The sequence below is a fragment of the Pristiophorus japonicus genome, chromosome 1 (genome assembly GCF_044704955.1).
Source record: "Pristiophorus japonicus isolate sPriJap1 chromosome 1, sPriJap1.hap1, whole genome shotgun sequence".
NCBI classification, from domain to species: Eukaryota; Metazoa; Chordata; class Chondrichthyes; family Pristiophoridae; genus Pristiophorus; species Pristiophorus japonicus.
In genome coordinates this window covers 327990438-328013795 of record NC_091977.1, presented here as the reverse complement: position 1 = coordinate 328013795, position 23358 = coordinate 327990438, and the positions used below count along the sequence as shown (strand labels likewise).

Sequence of the window (23358 nt, the reverse complement as noted above, 5' to 3'; positions counted from 1 at the left end):
CCTTTTTAAATATTTGTTGCGTCTGACCATTTCTGTAGTAAACCATCCAACTGCATAACTGCTCTCTCTTCAATTTGTCACTTATATGCTATTCCTCCATAAAAGCTTTCACAACAAATGTCAATCGACTAAACTCATTCTGACCCAGCCAGCTTCCACCAATACTGATGATAAGGGGGGGGGGGGGGGGGGGGGGGGAAAGAGAAGAATACATGATGACCAGCAACAAGAATCACTGACCGCTTTCCTTTCCCCAGCCAGGAAACACTACGACCAACTGAAACAATCCCTTTGCTGCCCTACTTGAGATCAGGATTCAAATCGGCAACCTTTTTGTCTGTGTATGTATCTATTGTGGTACTGCTTTTGAGTAATATTCCACCTGAAGTGCAGTTCCACGTTTACCATGATTTTACCTGCAGCCTTAAGGCCACAGCAATTTACCCAATGTTGCCACACTGCAAATTTACTGATGCAAAAAATATTTTACTGATATTACCGAGACTGACAGCTGCACGTGCATCACAGATGTTTGTGATTATATTTATCTAACGTTTTACAAAACTTGCTTTAGATGCTTCAGTTAATTGTAAATTTCCGGCCTAGTTCCCTTGATATACTCTGGGTACTGCAGGAGCAGAATAAAATAACTCCCACTCATTGGCAGTCCCTCGAAATCGAGGAAGACTTGCTTCCACTTAGTGAGTTCTCAGGTGTCTGTACAGTCCAATAGGGGAATTACAGTCTCTGTCACAGGTGGGACAGACAGTCGTTGAAGGAAAGGGTGGGTGGGACTGGTTTGCTGCACGCTCCTTCCGCTGCCTGCGCCTGTTTTCTGCATGCTCTCAGCGACGAGACTCGAGGTGCTCAGCGCCCTCCTGGATGCTCTTCCTCCACTTCGGGCAACTCCCAACTCCCATCATGCGCGCTCCCACACAATTTGTCGATAGCAGCTAAAACTTCTCAACATTCTCAGCAGTACTCAACTCCTGAGCTCCAGGCAGAAAGGCAGGTCAATTCAGGGCTTCCTGTGGACAGTCGTAACATTAAGTTACCAATATCGGCACTAAGCTTAGCAATTTCTTTTTCCAGAACTGCATGATTATTTTTTTTTTTTTAAACTGTTATTTTTAAACTGTAAGGAAAAAGAGAGAGATTTTATTAGGTGCTTTTTTGTACATTGCTAACTATTTGGATTAATGCAGTTTGTGAATCAGCACCTAAGTGGTAATTTGAGTCAATCACTATTTTTCCTTGCAGACTTGACACATTGGAAGTGCAACTTGTCTGAGGCAATGCCTTTGTATGGTGTGATGGTGGACACTGGAGACAAGACGTATTTCAAATGTAGCTCTCTATTTCAATTTTAATAAAACCTCTCCTCCTTCAGTTCTTTAGCCCAAACAAAATTTGACACCGAGTCATATAGGAAGATATTAGGACAGGTGACAAAAGCTTGGTCAGAGGTAAGTTTTGAGGAGTACCTTAAGAGGAAAGAGGTAGGGAGGTAATTCCATATCTTAAGACCTTGGCAGCTGAAGGCACGCCCTCCAATGGTGGAGCGATTAAAATTGAGGGTGTGCAAGAGGCCAGAGCACACTAAATATGCCAGTGAAAAAAATGATTATCGTTGTGCTACATTAGGAAGTTTAAAGTCAAACTAGGCAGAAAGCTGAAAAAGTGACTTGGTCTCATTGCAAAGATGCAAATAAACTAGTTATCCCGATTTCAGGATATGCATAGCTAAGTACTAACAGAGGAGATAATAAAATATAATAGAGCCACACAACTTTAGCCATCATTCTCAACAGCCTTATGAACACTCGCCCGAGTACAGAATTGTTAAACGGCCATATTTATTTGTTTAAACTTCAGATCCACTTGGAAGATTGACTCAATTAAGTTTCAACTTGAAGTATTTAACCAGGCTTATTTCTTCAAAAAAATCATTAACAGCGCTATAGGAAGTTACAATTTTCGTAACTTATGCTAATCCACCAGCAGCCAATTGCGAATAAGTGAGACGTTATATTAATTACAGTGCTGCATACAGTCAGACATTGTCAGTGCAATAACTCTAGAACACCCATTAAAGTTCAAAGTCAACTTATTTCAGCCTTATGGCACTACTCCTTGGCTAAAGCACAATTATACAAGGACTTAACTTCAAACATCCAAGCAGCTTGGGGCACCTAATTACCCTTAAACGACAGCAAGAACAACCGGATGAGCACAACTAGTTGCCATACATAAAATAGCTGTCATCATTCTATTATTTGTTTTAGAATCTCTCCACACTGTCCATGTGCATGTGTGTAATTTATAAATATCTTCTAAACATGAAAAGGGAAATGAGGACCACCTGTTCAGCATGTGACCATCATCCCACAAGCTGAACTTGATGAATATATTTTATCCCTAACCCTGGTTACCGCATGTTGATTTCTTTCAAATGTGCTTCTTTACAATGAAAGAGCAAGAAAAAACATTGACAAAAAAGATTTATAGGATGCCCGAGCTATTTCCCATCGAGCCTTATTTTAGATTTGCACCAAACCATTAAAGGCTGTAATGTGCCGTAGCAACTGCACAGAATCCAACAGTTAGCTGGGACTTTTACAAGGTTGCAATGTACTGGTACCTTAGGATGACACAATAGACCAAGTTCATGCAATTCATCCAGTCATCCGATCGAAGACTGTGTTACATCATCCAAGCACTTCCCTGCCATAATGTTTAGTTCCTCCCACCTGCCCCAGCCCCAAATGATTTTTTTTTTTTTAAAACCATTTGCAACCTGCATTTTCTTATTAGAACACCATCATGATCACTCAGTTTCTGCCTTGCACTGCATAGCCACAATAAACTGGACAATATCCCAGATATTACTGGAAAATGGAGTATGTGGCATTCTTGTGCAACAGGAAAGTATATGTTACAAATATGCTCATATATACATTGCATAAACTGTGCCCTGCTACGATGCTGTGACTAGTGCCTCAAACAGGAACTACACTTCCAGTTAGTGGGTCAATGTTTGATTCTCTCTTTATGGACACTCTAGGCACAAATTCCTCAAAGGGAAAGTCATTTTCACTCTCAGCAGGATTGCTGGGAATCAACACAATAAGTTTTGTCCCCGAAAAGGCTTGAAGCAGAGCACCCTAAATGTATTCCAAACATTCAGTGGGCTTGGAAAGAATCATCTTCCAGCTGGTCAACAAAACAGGGGCAGCTAAGTTCGGGCAACTTAAGATTAACAAATAACATGAAGCAGATTAGGGAAGACATTTGTCACAAAAGGATCTTGGGCACAGACAGGTTTTTGCAGGCCTGGAAACAAGTAAATGCAGCACCATATTTAAATAAGGAAACACATTTGATCTAGGCAATTTGCCTATGAACAGATAAAACAATATAAACTATTGACAAAATTAGGAATATCGGCATAAACAAATTTAACAGCCAAGATGGATTTAGGCAGTGTGCATCCCTGACTTCTTAAAAGACAGTACAAATAAAGTAGTGCAGTTTGCCAAGACATGGTTACTTGGATTCTCAGTAATTTAAGGTCCATGAAAGGCTTCCAATGAAACTAAAAGCCAGAGGAAGAACAGAAAACTGGATAAATTGATTTAAAAATAGGAGAAAGCACACTTGAGAGCTGTGAACATAGGAACAGGAGTAGGCAATTTAGCCTCTCAAGCCTGTTCTGCCATTCAATGAGATCATGGCTGATGTGTGACCTAACTCCATATACCTGCCTTTGTCCCATATCCCTTAATATCTTTGGTGAACAAAAATCTATTAATCTCAGATTTAAAATTAACAATTGACCGAGCATCAACTGCCATTTGCGGAAGAGAGTTCCAAACTTCTACCACTCATTGGGGTCAAGTTTCGGCCCGAGTTGCTCCTATTTTTTTGGAGCAACTAGTTTAGAATGGAGTATCTTACAAATTGCAATTCTCGGCATTTAGTTTGCTCTAGTTTGAGTCAGTTAGAACAGTTTCATTTAAAGAGATTTTGTTTTCGAAAAAGGGGCATGTCCAGCCACTTACGCCTGTTTTGCAAGTTTAGGCAGTGAAAACTTACTCCAAACTAACTTAGAATGGAGTATGTGTAGATTTTTATATGCTCAGAAAAACCTTGCCTACACTTAGAAAATTAGGCGTAGGTTACAAATCAGGCGGAGGGAAGGGGGAGAGAGAGGGGGAGTGGGGGGTTGACAAACATTAAACACTTCACTTTTACAAATAAAGAGCCATCATCAATAATAAATGATAAATAAATCAATAAATAAATCCAAATAAATTAATTAAAAAAAATGTAAAAATCACTCAATAAATAAAAAGATATTTCTACTCACCTACTGCAGCACCAGGGAGAAGGGGGGGAGAGGGGGGAGGGGGAAAGAGAAGATAATGATTGGTGGTTGGGGGGTGGGGGGGAAGGGAGAGAGGTAGGGGAGAAAAGATGATGGGGGGGGAGAAAAGATGATGGGGGGGGAGAAAAGATGATGGGGGGGGGAGAAAAGATGATGGGGGGGGAGAAAAGATGATGGGGGGGGGAGAAAAGATGATGGGGGGGGAGAAAAGATGATGGGGGGGGAGAAAAGATGATGGGGGGGGAGAAAAGATGATGGGGGGGGAGAAAAGATGATGGGGGGGGAGAAAAGATGATGGGGGGGGAGAAAAGATGATGGGGGGGGAGAAAAGATGATGGGGGGGGAGAAAAGATGATGGGGGGGGAGAAAAGATGATGGGGGGGAGAAAAGATGATGGGGGGGAGAAAAGATGATGGGGGGGAGAAAAGATGATGGGGGGGGAGAAAAGATGATGGGGGGGGAGAAAAGATGATGGGGGGGAGAAAAGATGATGGGGGGGGAGAAAAGATGATGGGGGGGAGAAAAGAGATGGGGGGGAGAAAAGATGATGGGGGGGAGAAAAGATGATGGGGGGAGAAAAGATGATGGGGGGGAGAAAAGATGATGGGGGGGGAGAAAAGATGATGGGGGGGAGAAAAGATGATGGGGGGGGAGAAAAGATGATGGGGGGGAGAAAGATGATGGGGGGGGAGAAAAGATGATGGGGGGGAGAAAAGATGATGGGGGGGAGAAAAGATGATGGGGGGGGAGAAAAGATGATGGGGGGGGAGAAAAGATGATGGGGGGGGAGAAAAGATGATGGGGGGGGAGAAGATAAGTGATGGGGGGGAAGATGATGTGGTGGGGATGATGGGGAAAGATGGTGGGGGAGTGATGGGGGTGATGTGGGGGGAGAAAATGATGGGGGGGGTGATGATGGTGGGGGGAGAGAAAGAAAAAGATGTGGGGGGGGTTTTTGTGGGGGGGGGTGTTTTTGTTGTGGGGTTTTTGTGGGGGGTTTTTTGTGGGGGTTTTTTGGTGTTTTTGTGGTTGGGAGAAAAGATGATGGGGGGGGAGAAAAGATGATGGGGGGGGAGAAAAGATGATGGGGGGGGAGAAAAGATGATGGGGGGGGAGAAAAGATGATGGGGGGGGAGAAAAGATGATGGGGGGGGAGAAAAGATGATGGGGGGGGAGAAAAGATGATGGGGGGGGAGAAAAGATGATGGGGGGGGAGAAAAGATGATGGGGGGGGAGAAAAGATGATGGGGGGGGAGAAAAGATGATGGGGGGGAGAAAAGATGATGGGGGGAGAAAAGATGATGGGGGGGGAGAAAAGATGATGGGGGGGGGGGGAGAGAGAAGATGATGGGGGGGGGGGGAGAAGAGAGAAGATGATGAGGGGGGGAGGAGAGAGAAGATGATGGGGGGGTAGAGGAGAGAGAAGATGATGGGGCGGGGGAAGAGAGAAGATGATGGGGGGGGGGGGAAGAGAGAAGATGATGGGGGGGGGGAAGAGAGAAGATGATGGGGGGGGGGGGAAGAGAGAAGAGAGAGAGATGATGGGGGGGCGGGGAGGAGGAGGAGGAGATGATGATGGGGGGGGGGGGGGGGGGAAAAGAGAGAAGATGACGAAGAAGCCCCGCACGCAGCTGATGCCGGGCTGCTGTCGCCGACGACTACTCTTCGGGCAGGGCCCGCCCCAGCGAGAGGCCGGGTGGGCGGGCCCCACCACTGAGGTAAAATGCACAGGCCACTCGGCCGGGGATAGGGATGACGTCCCTTTTGCCTGGGATAGGGTCATCAACCCGGAGACAGGATGCCAGCAGCTATTGCGCACGCGCGCAACCTCCACTCCGCACGCACGCAGCTGCCGGCAATGTTTTCGGTGCAGGGCTGTAGCTCCGCCCCCAGCAGCTCCTGCTGCGCAGCACAGAGGTGGAATTGGGCCTACAGCTATCGGAGAATCGCGAGGTAAGTATTCAGCGCAATTTTTGTACTATAAATTAGACGGGCCTCTCCAATGTGCGCCATTCTAGCGGGCAGCCGAAACTTGACCCCTTTGTGTGTAAAAACGTTTCCTAACTTTGCTCCTGAAAGGTCTGGCTCTCATTTTTAGACTATGCCCCCGAGTCTTAGACTCCCCAACGAGCAGAAATAGTTTCTCTCTATCTACCCTATCAGTTCCCCGTAATATCTTAAACTCCGATCAAATCACCCCTTAACCTTCTAAATTCCAGTTCTTGTTTGTGTAATCTCTCCTCGTAATTTAACCGCTGGAATCCAGGAATCATTCTGGTAAATCTACGCTGCACTCCCTCCAAGGGCAATATATCTTTCATAAGGTGTGCCGTCCAGAACTGCTCACAGTACTCGAGGTGTGGTCTAACTAGGGCTTTTTATAGCTGCAGCGTAACTTCTATCCCCTTGTACTCTAATCCTCTGGATATAAAGGCCACCATTCCATTTGTCTTTTTGAATATTTTCTGTACCTGTCCATTTTAATGATTTATGTACCTGGACTTCCAAAGTCTCTTTGGGCCTCCACGGTTTCTATATTTTCATGATTTAGAAAGTACTTGGTTCTATCCTTTTTAGGTCCAAAGCGGATGATCTCACATTTACCCACATTGAAATCCATCAGCCACCATTTTGCCTATTTACTCCCTTGGTAATTTTACGCTTCCATCTACACTGCTTGCAATGCCACCTGATCTTTGTCTCATCAGCAAACTTAGATATGTGGCTTTCTATCCCATCATCTAATTAATTAATAAATTCGGTGAACAGTTGAGGCCCCAACACAGATCCCTGCAGGCACCACTCGTCACATCACTAGCGCGTATAATTCTGATCAATATGTCACAAGAGTCACCTATGTACCGGTGAGGATGCAGAGGAAAAAGCAAGAATAAGGGTGAGGATCTGTGAGGAAAGGTTAGAGAAGCTCGAGCACCATATGAGAAAGAGGGTAGTTAAGCAGCAACCTCATGGAGCCATTCAAAATATTAAATAAGTAATCGCACATTACAATTACAAATTAAACCAGGAACGTATAAACATTTAAATAAATGAAAAAAATATTAAAATTGGGACGAACTTTGTTATAATGAACCATTAATCTACCAGGCAGGAGAGTAAACATTCTTTATGTACCCAACAACTGGCTGCGGTCATAGGCAGAGATGGGTTACAATGAGGATGAGCTTCCCTGTGCCAAATGGCCTTTTCTCACAGCTTTGTGTTCCATAAAACTGAAAACCTTTGCAATTTCAGGCAGCACAATATTCTGCACATTTTATGTAAAAAGGATTTAAAGATCACTACAAACAGAACCTCGAGTTAAATATTAGAACATTACAGTCTCAAACTGATTGTCCCTTCACAGCAAGAACTTCAATAAAACGCTCACCCTTAAGTTTAGGCTCCGTGCTTTGAAGAACATTTCTACACCTGCAATCTCTCTTAAGTAGGCATTTATGGAGTGCAAAGCAAGATACAATATTCTCACAAATCAGGCTACAGCATCTAATCTTCTGCTGGGAAATGGACTTCGTAAGCAAAGTCACAAAATTGTCACTGTTAAGAACACTTAACTCTTCAAAGACTTGACTAAGTAAATCCAGAACTTTCAGCAGTGGCTTTTGATGAAAGCTGTCGCTAACTCTTTCAAGCCTTCGATTTTGTATCCTGTACAGCTCCTCGCAGGAAGCACTAAATTCAGATTTAGAACTGAAGACAAACTGAGTATACTTCTGGTGCTGTACTGGAAAATGTTAGTGAACAGCTTGCAATGTCATTATTCCGTGCTTTTTGAAGCAATTTGTAATGAGCTAACTGACCTGCAGGATATTTCATGGTACATCTGGAATGTTACACAAGTCTGCAAAGTGATTTAAAAACAAAATGAACAAGGAGCAGCACCATTAATTCTTTTTTTTTTTAAATCAGTAACAAGGAATTGCATGCTTCAGCATACGATTTCTTTCACATGTTGAAACGAACACTCAGCACATCAGCAGGGGAACTGGCTTGGAGGAGCTGTCAAATCAAACCACGCGAGGGAGTTGACTATCAGTACAGATGGAGTCATGAACCAACGCTGCAGCCATAAATCATGTTACTCCAACGGGGTATGTTAAACTCAACTTACTCTCCATGTCAAACTCATAAACTGTTCAAAACCAATTTCACTGATACTCGATACTCAAGAACAACATGCTTTCATTTCAGCCCAGTTATGATTTTTTTAATAACTGAAGTAGGCACTGAAGAGCTTCAATTTTCTTTTTTGCCAACAGCAGAATCTATACCTCCTCCCACCCCATTATATCATTTTAAATATCTACGGCTTGGTATGGTGCGACCCAAAGTGCATGCCAAGACACTAGATTTCGAACACACGAGGACTGCCCAGGTTATGAAGCAATCAAACCAACACAAATTTTGCCAAACAAAACTTTTTGAAAAGATTGTTTGAGCTGGATCAAAGAAATAAGGGAGCTAGCAATGATTTAAACTGATTTAAACTCAAAAAAGAGAAAACAAAATAGTGTCTGTGATAATGCTTTAAATAAGGATCATCTGTAGCGCTCTGAAATGTATCATTTCCTACTGTTATACACTGCGAGGCACAGACTGTGCCATCTTTTTGTTGTAAACGTGGAGAACAGATGAATTTTACCTGCTCACAGATACTCCTATACTGTTCAACAACATGCGGCATTTGCAAACCTGAACAGCATGCTGCTTCAATTCTCCAAGCCAGCCGATTAGGGCCCAGTTGGCAGTGCTGTGCTGCTTTCATATCGACTAGATTTGAACCCAGGCCCCAGGGGTGAAAGCTCTCTGGACCACCTACTCTTATGGCCACTTCATTATAGCTGTTAACCGGAGTGCTCTGTTCAATATTCCCATTTAAAAAGTACTTTGATCAGAGACATGCGCACGGTACAAATGGCTAATAACTGCCTTCTGGGTTTGGATTCAGCTCAGTGATGGGAGGAAAGCTTCCCATCAGAATTTAAGGATCGTAATAAAAGTGAAATGGATTTAAGAAGTCTCAACCCAGTTTCTAGTGCGCTCACATCCAAAGAGTAAAACCAGCTATGATCAGACAATGATCAGCAGTATCCCGATATTTAACACACATCATAACACTGAATCTTTGGACTGCCAGCAGCTTCACAAACATTTCTGTCTTGCTCAATTTACTTTGTATGGTTCCAACTCATGCACTGATGCTGAAACGAAGGCTATTACCTTAATAAAGCCACTCAAATAGCAACAGCTTCATTTCTGTACAAAACTATAACTATTAAAATAAGCACTCAAAATGAATAATTTAATAAATTATCTTTGGTCATCTGTCAGACTTCCATCTCTCCCATTCTCTGACCTACGTGTATTTTAATTTTACTTCTCACTTACCAAAATCCTTTTCTAACTTGAATATCTCTTGCTAAGGTTTATTCATTTCCTGGCTTGTATTGTCCATTTTAAGAGGTGGGGGCAACTTTCACATAGCTTGATTTTCATTGCCTTTAAAATTAGTTGCAGCCAAATAAAATGGAGTTTATGTAAACATTGATTGGACATTAAAGGTCAGCAGATCGATCTGCCATGCAAAAATGTGTCTTATAGAGAATGGGCTCTGGCGATGTACCTGTCAACGCACCAAATTGGAGGAAACCCTGTGACATGTGTCTGTAGGTAAGAGACAGAATCGGGATAAAGGGAACATACGCTGATTGGCGGGAAGTGACAAGTGGTGTTTCCCCGGAATTTGTACTGGGGCCACAGCTTTTCACCATATTTATTAATGACTTGGTTGAAAGAATCGAGAGTTGTATTTCAGATGAGACAAAGTTGGGAGGGAGATTAAGTTGTCTAGATAGGAGCAGGAGGTTACATAGGGACACAAGACAGATTGAATGAGTGGGAAAAACTATGGCAGAAGTGTTCAATGTGGACAAGTGTGAGTTCATCCACTTTGTATGCAAGAAAGACAAATTGGAATATTTTGTTTTAAATGTGGAGGGGACCATGAGCTGTGAGGAAGCAAAGGGATTCAAGTGTCCAGGTACATAAATCACTAAAGGCTAATGCAGTTATGAAAAACAATCAAAAGGGCTAATGGAATGTTGATTTTTATCTCAAGGGGTCTGGAATACAAAAGGAGAGGAAGTGATACTGCAGTTCCCCTATCCCCTATCTCAGGGACCTCCTATCAACAAGAGCAGGCATTGATGATGAGATCCTCCAGCGCGCCAGTGCAGCCTTCGGCCGCCTGAGGAAGAGAGTGTTTGAAGATCAGTCTCTCAAAACTGTCACCAAGCTCATGGTCTACAGGGCCGTAGTAATACCCGCCCTCCTGTATGGCTGAGACGTGGACCATGTACAGTAGATACCTCAAGTCGCTGGAGAAATACCACCAGCGATGTCTCCGCAAGATCCTGCAAATCCCCTGGGAGGACAGACACACAAACATTAGCGTCCTCGACCAGGCCAACATCCCCAGCATTGAAGCACTGACCACACTTGATCAGCTCTGCTGGGCAGGCCACATAGTTCGCATGCCAGACACGAGACTCCCAAAGCAAGCGCTCTACTTGGAACTCGTCCACAGCAAATGCGTTAAAGGTGGACAGAGGAAACATTACAAGGACACCCTCAAAGCCTCCCTGATAAAGTGCGACATCTCCACTGACACCTGGGAGTCCTTGGCCATCGACCCCAAGTGGAGGAAGTGCATTTGGGAGGGTGCTGAGCTCCGAATATCGTCGCCGAGAGCATGCAGAAATCAAGCGCAGACAGCGGAAAGAACGTGCGGCAAACCAGGCTCGCTGCCCACCCTTTCCCTCAACGACTATCTGTCCCACCTGTGACAGAGACTGTGGTTCTCGTATTGAACTGTACAGCTACCTAAGAACTCATGCCAAGAGTGGAAGCAAGTCTTCTTCGATCCTGCGGGACTGCCTATGATAACGAGTTGTACAGGGCCTTGGTCAGAGCCCATCTGGAGTACTGCACTCAATTTTGGGCACTGTACCTCAGGAAGGATATATTAGAGGGATACTTGGCAGAATCACCAGAATGATACCCAGACTTTGTGGATTAAATTGTGAGGAGAGGTTACATAAGCTTGGGTTGTATTACCTCAAGTTTAGAAGGTTGATCTAATCGAGGTATTCAAACGATAAAGGAATTCAATAGGCTAGATGGAGTGAAACTATTTCCTCTGGTGGGGGAATCCAGAACAAGGGGGCATAACCTTTAAATTTGAGCTAGGCCATTTGGGAGTAAAATCAGCTCCATGAGCCTGTTTCACTGTTCTATTAGATCATGTGTGGTCTATATCTCAATCCATTTACCCTCGATATACATACCCAACAAAAAACTAATCGACCTTAAGTGTTTCAAATTGCAATAATCCACAGCCTTTTGAGAGTCGAGATATCCTCTAATTTGTGTGAAATAGTGCTTTCTAATGTACTTACTGTACAGCTTGTTTCATTCATTTCATCCCACCTCGAACATTCCTGCCCTTTCCACTTAACTCTTTTCCCTCATTGTTTCATCATTTTTAGAATCCATCTCCTCCAGCCCCACAACCCACCAAAATATCTGCACTCTTAATTCTGTCCGAGAATCCTTGATTATAATTGCTCAACCATTGGTGGCTGTGCCTTCAGTTGCCTAGTAAGCTCTGGAATTCCCTCCTTAAACCTCTCCACCTCTTTCCACCTTTAAGACACTCATTAAAATCTACCTTTTTGACCAAGCTTTTAGTCATCTGCCCTAATTTCTCCTTGTGTGGCTTGGTGTCAATTCTTTGTCTTATAACACTCCTGTGAAGCACCTTGGGATGTTTTACTACATTAAAGGCCCTATATAAATACAAGTTTTAGTTGTTATTATATTGCCATCCTAAATGATCCTACCCTCTCGCCTACAGCCAGGAAGTACCTGAGCAGACAATTTTTCAACAGCCATGGTCAAATGCCAACCCAAACAAGTACAGAACTGAAAGCATCTTCTGCAAGGCATCAATCCCAGGCCACTGCTGGGACACAGTATGGGACAGGTTGATTCGCTTTCCATTTCCTAACCTTCTTCACTTCCTCCAAAGACATTGCAGAAAACATGATCTCACCACACTGGGAAATCGCTGGCTTCACCTCGCAGCCTATCAACCAGCCACTCTGCCAGCATCCAGACACCAGTAGAACTTTAACTATGCGTTTATTTAAAAGAAACTTCCCAAATATGATAGACTTACTTATTCCACTAGACACGGGTAGTGGGTGCAGCAGAAAAATCACCAGGCCCTTCAAAATCCCAAGATATATTTCACATAAGACTAATGTCTTCAAATACTTATAAACAAGTCAGGACAAGACCCATTTGTCTGTGGCCCTTCATTCCAAGTCAAACTTTAGTTCCAATTGTGGTCCCTCATGCAGAAACACTCTGGGCTGCTCACTGCCCTGCATTTGATGTGGCATGTCAAATCTATTAATGACACTTCACACAGTCTGTCCTCCAACTTTGATCCACAAACATACAACCAAAGCCTCTCATTTGATCTCCTAAACCTCTACAATCTGTTGGTACTTCACAGAGCCAGGACTTGAATAAATACCCTTTAATGTATCAGTAAAATTACACTGCATATAATTATAACAATTACAAACATTTTTTTATTCATACCATTCATCTACATGCTGGTATCATTTAGCAACAATACTCATAACTGGAAACATCAATTAATGCGTAGGGTAACAACTAAAAAGTAGGCAGTTAAAGGAGAAATAATCTGCATTTTAAACACTATTCAGTTAGAAATGAATAAAATTGTGATGTGAAAAAATCAACACATCTTTTGAATGTGATAAATGAAACTATTCCACTTGAGTAATTGAATCTACTCCATTGCCCAGATTTTAATAACAAGTATGAAGTTTCTGACCCCACCCACCCCTTTAAAAAAGTGCTCTGGTGAAGATCATGCACAGTAATGAGAGTTCCTTACAAGATCACATTTTTGGCAGCTCACTGGCAGATTGAGAATTTGCCATAGAATATTACAATCCAGAAGGAGCCCATTCGGCCCATTATGCTTGTGCTGGCTGTTTGAAAAAGCTTTCCATCCAATTAGTCCCACTCTCCTGCTCTTTACCCACAGCCTGCAATTTTTTCCTTTTCAAATGATAAATCCCTTCTGAAAGTTACAACTGAATCTGTTCCACCACCCTTTCAGACAGTGCATTCCTGATCAGATCATATCACTGCGTTAAAAAAATGCTCATCTCTACACCACTGTCCGTCTGTCCTTCCTTGCCCCCCCCCCCCCAACCCGGTTCTGAGGTGAACATGAGAACTAATGACCACAGCTTGCATTCAGGTTACATGAAACTTAAAGAAATGAGTTTCAGCAGTTGGTAATATGTAGCAGCACAGGCTGCAGGTCTGTTAGCAACTTCAAAACAAAGCTACAGATCTGCACCTCAATTTTTCAACCTGCTCACAGAGGGAGGGAGAAATAAGTAAACCAAGATGCTATTATGGACTTCATTGCAGCCAGTTTTAGAGTAGACTTAAAAATTTAAGCTATTGCAGTGTGGAAACCAAATGGGAGTGAGAGTGGAGGGGGGGCATGGCAGGAGAAAGCGATATAACACTGGGCCAGAACTGGAAACAAAAGGCATATTACATTGTTTCTCGCAAAGATTAGTTCTGTTTTAGTGTCAGCCATGGCTCAGTGTAGCACTCTCGCCTCTGCATCAGAAAGTTGTGGGTTCCAGTCCCACAACAGAGACTTGAGCACACAAATCCAGGCTGACACTTCAGTGCAATGCTGAGGGAGTGCTGCACTGTCTGAGGTGCCGTTTTTCAAATAATATGTTAAACCGAGGCCCCGTCTTCTCAGATGGATGTAAAAGATCCCACGGCACTATACTGAAAATGATCTGAGGAATTATCCCCGGTGTCCTGGCCAATAATTATTTCTCAATCAACATCACTAAAATACAATATCTGGTCATTATCACACTGTTGTTTGTGGAAGATTGCTGTGCGCAAATTGGCTGCCACTTGTCCTACATCACAACAGTGCCTACACTTCAAATGTACTTCATTGGCTGTGAAGTGCTTTGGGACGCCCGGTAGTCATGAAAGGCGCTATAGAAACACAAGCTTTTTCTTTTTTCTTAGTAAGCCAACTCATTTAATTAAAATACTTTAAAAACAAATCCACCAAAACGCCACTGAATAGACCATATTGGGACGCAAGGAGCATACGGGTGCTTTTTTTCTTTTAAACAGAGAAGAGTGCATTTAATTGTTTGTAATTTATGCATACGGGAAATTGCAGGGCTACGATTGTACAGCTCGTGGCAATTTATAGCCAGGGGAAATAACTATAATGCTCATTCGCATTACAACTATTTTGTTACATACTCAGTCAAAATGAACAGGGGGTATTAATTCAGTACACCTGGGTAATCAGTCAAAAGTTCCCTTTTACTAGCCTTAACACAAGTGCACATGCACAGAATTTGCCCCAGCAATAAATGCATCACACATACAAGAACACGTCAAACATGGTAGGGCCAAACATCTGTACACCCATCAGCAGCCAGACATCCTGCCACAACTAGACAGATAAAACCCATTCGCGCACTGGAAGTTAAATGCATTTGCATATTTGGGTTTGTATAATTCTGTAAAACACAAATATAACATGCAACGGGTAAATGCAGAATGCAACATCGCACCAATCAGGAAAACTTCTTAATGCACCTGCAATCTTTCATTATTGAGCATCTTTTATTAAATATTCAAATGAGTCACAGATCTCCAAGTGTCAAGTTGGACACTTCGGACAACACCCAACTTGAGATCATCAGTGGAACAACTGATCATTGTGCTCCCCTTTCAACTGCGCGATACAGGTTTAAAACCAGATCAGACAACTGGCATGAGGGTCATCGCCATTTGATTTACACGAATGACTGGGACTGCAAGATAAATAAAAACAGAACATGGCTGCACTACAAGTGTATGAAACCAGGTCTTTGTCTGCCTACCTGGTCGATTGCATTTGCCTCGTAGTTTCTGGGTCCTCGAACATCTTCACAATTGGTTCAGTTTCAGACTGGAGCTGTTTCAGTTGTGCAACCACGGTTGTGCGTTTTTCTCTCAGAGCTAAAAATTCAAACACATCCTTTTCACTCAAATGGTCACAGGTGCGCTTTTGTACAAGGAAAGTCTTCAAATTAACACATGCTTTCAACTTTTCTTGGACTCTAACGATTAGGAGCAAGCTGCTGTTACGCGGAGGTGTGAGAAGGAAAGTACTTTCAAGGTGAAGTTCTCTCCTCCCAACACCCCCTTTCCCCCCAAAAAATAAACCTGCTACAATTTTTGATAAGTTAAAAGCACTCGTCTCCAAGTTAGCACACAGGAATCCCAAGATTTCCAACCTAAACTTCTCCCAGTCACTAGCAAGGATCTCAGAACATGCCAAATGCCACTACGATCTGCTGACTGATGCAGCTTGTAGTGGTCAGGCATGGATTACTCTTGCCTCAGAGTCAGAAGGTTGTGCGTTCAAGGCCCACTCCAGAAACTTGAGCACAAAAATCTAGGCCAACAGTCCCATTGCTAACTAAACTGGTAGCAATACAGTGGAGGAGGATTTCCTGGAGTGTATAAAGGGATGGTTTTCTAGACCAATATGTTGAGGAACCAACTAGAGAGCTGGCCATTCTCGACTGGGTGTTGTGTAATTAGAGGGGGTTATATGGCAATCTTGTTGTGCAAGGCCCCTTGGGGAAGAGTGACCATAATATGGTAGAATTCTTCATTAAGATGGAGCGCGACACAGTTAACTCAGAGACTAGGGTCCTGAACTTAAAGAAAGGTAACTGCAATGGTATGAGACGTGAATTGGCTAGGATAGACTGGTGAATGATACTTAAAGGGTTGACAGCGGATAGGCAATGGCAGACATTTAAAGATCACATGGGTGAACGTCAACAATTGTACATCCATGTCTGGCGTAAAAATAAAACGGAGAAGGCGGCTCAATCGTGGCTAACAAGGGAAATTAGGGATAGTGTTAAATCCAAGGAAGAGGCATATAAATTGGCCAGAAAAAGCAGCAAACCTGAGTACTGGGAGAAATTTATAATTCAGCAGAGGAGGACTAAGGGTTTGATTAGGAGGGGGAAAATAGAGTATGAGAGTAAGCTCGCAGAGAACGTAAAAACTGACTGCAAAAGCTTCTATAGATATGTGAAGAGAAAAAGATTAGTGAAGATAGGTCCCTTGCAGTCAGAATCAGGTGAATTTATAATGGGGAACAAAGAAATGGCAGACGAATTGAACAAATACTTTGGTTCTGTCTTCACTAAGGAAGACACAAATAACCTTCCGGAAATACTAAGGGACCGAGGGTGCAGCGAGAAGGAGGAACTGAAGGAAATCCTTCTAAGTCAGGAAATTGTGTTAGGGAAATTGATGGGATTGAAGGCCGATAAATCCCCAGGGCCAGATCGTCTACATCCGAGAGTACTGAAGGAATTGGCCCTAGAATTAGTGGATGCATTGGTGGTCATTTTCCAACATTCTATAGACTCTGGATCAGTTCCTATGGATTGGAGGGTAGCTAATGTAACCCCACTTTTTAAAAAGAGGGAGAAAAAAAAAACAGGGAATTATAGTTGACATCGGTAGTGGGGAAAATGTTGGCATCAATTATTAAAGATGTAATAGCAGCGCATTGGGAAAGCAGTGACAGGATCGGTCCAAGTCAGCATGGATTTATGAAAAGGAAAACATGCTTGACAAATCTTGAGAATTTTTTGAGGATGTAACTAGTACAGTGGACAAGGGAGAACCATTAAATGTGGTGTATTTGGACTTTCAAAAGGCTTTTGACAAGGTCCCACACAAGAGATTAGTGTGCAAAATCTAAGCACATGGTATTGAGAGTAATGTATTGACATGGATAGAGAACTGGTTGGCAGACAGGAAGCAAAGAGTAGGAATAAACATTTCCTTTTCAGAATGGCAGGCAGTGACAAGTGGGGCACCGCAAGGTTCAATGCTGGGACCCCAGCTATTCACAATATACATTAATGATTTCGACAAAGGAATTGAATGTAATATCTCCAAGTTTGCCGATGACACTAAGCTGGGTAGCAGTGTGAGCTGTGAGGAGGATGCTCAGAGGCTGCAGGGTGACTTGGACAGGTTAGGTGAGTGGGCAAATACATGGCAGATGCAGTATAATGTAGATAAATGTGAGGTTATCCACTTTGGTGGCAAAAACAGGAAGGCAGAATATTATCTGAATGGTGACATGTTAGGAAAAGGGGAGATGGATCGAGACCTGGGTGCCATGGTACTTCAGTCATTGAAAGTTGGCATGCAGGTACAGCAGGGGATGAAGAAAGCAAATGGCATGCTGGCCTTCATAGCGAGAAGATTTGAGTAGAGGAGCAGGGAGGTCTTACTGCAGTTGTACAGGGCCTTGGTGAGGCCTCACCTGGAATATTGTGTTCAGTTTTGGTCTCCTAATCTGCAGAAGGACGTGCTTGCTATTGAGGGAGTGCAGCGAAGGTTCACCAGACTAATTCCCGGGATGGCAGGACTTACATATGAAGAAAGACTGGATCGACTAGGCTTATATTCACTAGAATTGAGAAGAATGAGAGGGGATCTCATAGAAACATATAAAATTCTGATGGGATTGCACAGGTTAGATGCAGAAGAATGTTCCCAATGTTGGGGAAGTCCAGAACCAGAGGTCACAGTCTAAGGATAAGGGGTAAGCCATTTAAGAACTAGATGAGGAGAAACTTCTTCACTCAGAGAATTGTGAACCTGCGGAATTCTCGACCACAGAAAGTTGTTGAGGCCAGTTCGTTAGATATATTCAAAAGGGAGTTAGATGTCGCCTTTACAGCTAAAGGGATCAAGGGGTATGGAGAGAAAGTAGGAAAGGGGTACTGAAGTTGCATGATCAGCCATGATTATTTTGAATGGAGATGCAGGCTCGAAGAGGCGAATGGCCTACTCCTATTTTCTATGTTTCTATGTGCAGTACTAAGTGAGTGCTGCAGTGTCGGAGATGCGTCTTTCGGACGAGACCATGAAACCGGGGTCCCAACTGCCCCTCAGGTGGACGTAAAAGATCCCATGGCACTATTCAAAGAGCAGGGGGCATTGGAGTATTTTTGAAGTGTAGTCACTGTGATAATGTAAAAAACGCGGCAGCCAATTTGCACACAGCAAGCTCCCACAAATACCAATGTGATCATGACCAGATAATGTTCCAGTGATGTTGGCTGAGGGATAAATATTGGCCAGGACACCAGGGATAAGTTCCCTGCTCTTCTTCGGAAAAGTGAGAAATAAAGCACTTTAGGACACAAGGTCCTGAGCAATGTTCCAGTTAAGCTGCGCAACTGCAGTCTGAAGGTCACATGGAAAAACATTGTATGCGCGGATATTTGAATGGGCTACGCAGTCAGAAAAAGAGGGGGAACATTGGTTCCAAAGTCATGAAAGGCGCTATAGAAATGCAAGTCTTGTTTCCTTTTCTGTAGCTAACATCAGTTGAAACAATTCAATGGCAATTCCAGGACATGAAGAGGCAAATTATGGTGAACCAGCAAGAACAATTACTTTTCCTTTAGAAGCCATTTTTTTTTTTTTAAAGTGTGTTTTTTAAACCCACTTTATGCTTCACATTATAAAAATCCCCCCCTCCCTGCCTGCATGGAAGCATTCAGCCTATACTTCTAGAAGCTGGCACTTCCCCCCCACATGGGTGACTAATGCACATCACGCTGGTTCTCACTACAGCTTGGAATACAGAAATATTTCACTACATCGCTTCTGCCATAGCTTCAACAAGTCATGTTAAGTGTGAGATCAATCATGCTTAAAACTGTTTGCAGCATCTGTAAGTGCACAGAAAACCATTCCTGTTTTCTTTGGTTCTGAAATAAAGAAACATTTAGGGAATTTAGATCGTCTGGTGCAAATGTACTTTTCACAGGTTTCTGGCATTGATTATCTGCATTTACCAGACATTTTATGCTGAATTCTTTTTAAGCCTTGCAATCATCAGACAGCAGCCGCGATTAAGAATTAAACACGAAAACAAGCTGGAAATCAGGACTTTGATCCTTACAAGTTGCTGCTCAGCAAACCTGACTGCAAAATGATGACAAGGGTGAAAAACAATAAAGCCAATATGTGCTTCTGGAGGCAGATGCAGTTCACCACTGGAACCGGAAATCATCTCCGTAAACCCACACAGCAGAAGGTAGGGCTGGGAGGGGTGCTGCTCAATTCCCAACCACAGCCTCCGAAAATGGCAAATGTCCACACTGATACAACGACGTGGAGAAATCCACCAAGGAACACGCGTCGTTGGAACAGCAGGCCAGGACAGCCACAGGAAGGCTGCATAGCTCTCCAGCTTGGAATGTTTGGGGCAGGAGTGAAAATAAATCAGACGTGGGAGTCTCCACCATGAATATTGGAGAGGATCTTCCCCACTGTGTGCATGGAATATATTCCACGGTCACCATGACAACAGAGAAATTGAAAATGCAGATCTCCCTCGATATATACAGCTATAGCGGTAGCTTTCAGGTCAATCTTATGGCACTATTTCGAAGAGGAGCAAGGAAGTTCTCCCCCAGTGTCCTAGCTAACATTTATCCCTCAATTAACATCACTGAAACAGATTATCTGGTCATTATCACATTGTTGTTTGTGGGAGCTTGCTGTGCTCAAATTAGTTTCTGCATTTCCTACTTTACAACAATGAATGCACTTCAAATGTACATCATTGGCTGTAAACCTCTGGAGGATTCCAAGGTTGTGAAAGGCCTGTAGAAACGCAAGCTCGCTCGTTGTTAAATATTGTCAACGTTACGACAGATGGTTTGATGCATGCCTAGTCGATACATTTCCTCTCTCCACCAAATAAGCCTCGATTGTCCAAAAGTATGCCAGTTAGCAAAAGAAATCTCACATTAACCCACTTCTAGGTAGCAGCAAGGAGAATAGCCCACAGCCCCCTTACTTCACGATGAGCCCCAACAGTGCAACTGAAGCTGGGGTGGGCAGTAGCATTTTTAGAGTACAGCCAGCTGTGGAGCAGCAGACAGGTACAGAAATCGATGAGTAGTTTCACGACAGTCACGTTAAACATACCAGCAAACAGCTCTATAACTATTTGATCTGGGCTCATCTGCAAATTATTTCAAGAATAAGCCCAGCAGATCATTGAAAGACAGCATGAGGAGACTGACAGGAGAGTCCTCCACTAAAATTGATAAGATGTGTGTGACGTAAGGGCATCGAGGGATATGGAGCAAAGGCAGGTAAAATGAGATATAGATTAGCCATGATCTAATTGAATGACAGAACAGACTAGAGGGACCAAATGCCCTACTCCTGTCCCTGTGACAATGAGATTTTTGTCTCACGATGCTAATATTGGCTTTTCACCACAGTGAGCGTGCCCTTTGAACAGCAAGGTTCTATGGAATTCAGAAACCATCATGACTGGAAATAATTTAGGTGACTCATAAGGCAACTCCAGGCTCACTGCTTGTTGAGCTATTAGTCAAATATTTGCTGAAGAATGCACCTTTTCTTTTTCTGTCAGTAGACATGATGGGCTGAATATCCTTCTGTGCCGTAAATTTATATGATTCTATGATTCACAATCCTGAGTGAAAACGTTTCTTCTCATCTCAGTCCCAAATGCTCGATCCTTTATCCTGAGACTCTATCCACCCCCCCCCCCCCCCTCACCTAATTTTGGACTCTTCAGCCAGGGGAAACAGTTTCTCAGCATCTACTGCTGAGTTACTGTCAGTTTCAAGGCCTGTCAAGAGTATGGCATCCTTCTGTGTGCCTACATCTCCCATTCTCCCTACTCTTCCACCTCAGATTGCAAAGAGGCTGCTGCACCTTGTGAAAGAGACATTGCAGCAGTCTATAACATTGCATTTAATAGATTGGCATTAAAATATATCCATTCACCATAGACATGGCTTCACCATGGCTAATTCACCACAGTGCAGCTGCAAAATCCAAATTAAGAGAGACGCATATCTAACCCAAATCAACTCGATTAGCATAAGTTATAGATACACACAAATATATTTCTACAGGGCCGGTCATGAATGGATTTCATTCACAAGACCGCTGCTACTTGTGAATTATGAAGATTTGATATTCTAAATCCTGAACTGCACTCAACTTATTGCATGCAACTCACCTTGAGGAATTTCTTTATCGGGGTACAAGTTCTTGTACACATCCATAGCAAAGTCAACCATGTTTGTGTCACTGAGAAGATCGAGTTTCCCTTGGAGGAGTTCCTTTTCATTATAAATCTGAAATCAAAAAGTGTCAAACATGATACTGCAGAATTCTTAAAACTGAAAAAATATATCGCAACTTCACGTGGTGTTTTGATCAACCACACCAAGCACTGTGTCCAGTTCCGGTCAGACCACAGCTCAAGCACTGTGTCCAGTTCGGGTCAGACCACAGCTTGAGAACTGGGTCCAGCTACCTTACCTATCATTTTCATCCCAGAAAGTATGCACCACAAGATTAAAATTGATCATTAACCCACCCGATGGACCACAGCACAAGTACATGAAATAACCCTCTGGGGTAGTAGAGACAAAGTGGTCAGTGCCAGATTAACCGAACTTGGTAGGGTAGCAGTTGGTGCATTTAAATTGATCGGCGTGTCTCCGGGTTAACAAAGAGGGAGAAAAGAAAATTAAGCAGTGTTCCCACTCTTGACAGCTAGGCGGTGATCCTTGAACAGCACAGGATCGGGTGAGATCTTTTCTGCAGTCAGAGCGCTGTGGAAGCTGGGACATTGAATAAATTTAAGACAGAAATAGTCAAACAGTTTCTTAAACTACAAGGGGATAAGGGGTTACGGGGAGCGGGCGGGGAAATGTAACTGAGTCCATGATCAGATCAGCCATGATCTTATTGAATGGTGGAGCAGACTCGAGGAGCCATATGGCCTATTCCTGTTCCTATTTCTTATGTTCTAACATGCCAACCTTCACTGTCTAGGTTTACACATGAAGAATGGGCACGTGCCTGCTGGAAACCTATGAAACTGTACAACTGCAGCAGTCACTTCAGCAGAGAACAAGGCAATGAGAATAATCATTTTTATATACCGTGGACTATACTAGCTCCCTCGCAGTGAAACAAAAAATTATATACAGGTCTTAATGGCAATAACGAAATTGAGCTACACTTGGCAGCACATTCACCTTTATAGAATCTTACAGCATAGAAGGGGGCCATTCGCCTCTTTGAAAGAGCTGACCAATTTAGTTACAGAACCCAGCTTTCTCCCCATAACCCTGCAAATTAGTTCTCTTAAGCACATGTCCAATTGCCTTTTGACAGTTCCGATGGAATCGGATTTCACCACCCTTTCAGGTGGTGTGTTCCAGATTGTGACAAGCCTGTGTGTGAAGAAATTTCTTCTCATTTACCATGACCTCAGGTTATTGACTCACTTGACAGTTTCTCCCACTTGATCTATCAAAACCCCTCATAATTTTGAATACTTCCATTAGGTCTCCTCTTAGAACAATGCCAGCTTCTCCAATCTCTCTACATAACACATGCCTGGTATCATCCTGGAAAACCTCCTCTGTACCCTCTCCAGAGTCTTGATATCTTCCTAAAGTGTGGTGCCTAGAATTGAATACAATACTCCAATTGAGGCCTAACCAGTTATTTGCAATGGTTTAGCATGACTTCCTTGGGCTAGACTTTTCACTTGGTGGCTAAGGCCGAAAAAATTGGGCCTTGTTCCAGTGATGCGGGGCGTATCGCCTGTGCTGATAGCCGGCTCAAGGCCCATTTTTTTTGGCGATTTTCCACTCTGCCTTAGTCCAGCGATGTCA

At 43.2% G+C, this 23358-nt stretch overlaps 1 protein-coding gene across 1 annotated transcript in view; it reads right to left on the bottom strand.

Moving 5' to 3' along the window:
* The window catches only part of LOC139256197 (eukaryotic translation initiation factor 3 subunit E-A-like), a 129539-nt gene that overhangs the window by 90975 nt on the left and 15206 nt on the right, over positions 1-23358 (bottom strand). The window contains exons 2-3 of the mRNA XM_070874161.1: positions 21684-21801; positions 15457-15574 (exon numbers count right to left, since the gene is read on the bottom strand). Of these exons, the coding sequence (XP_070730262.1) occupies positions 15457-15574; positions 21684-21801 (236 nt within the window). The remainder of the gene's footprint in view (positions 1-15456; positions 15575-21683; positions 21802-23358) is intronic.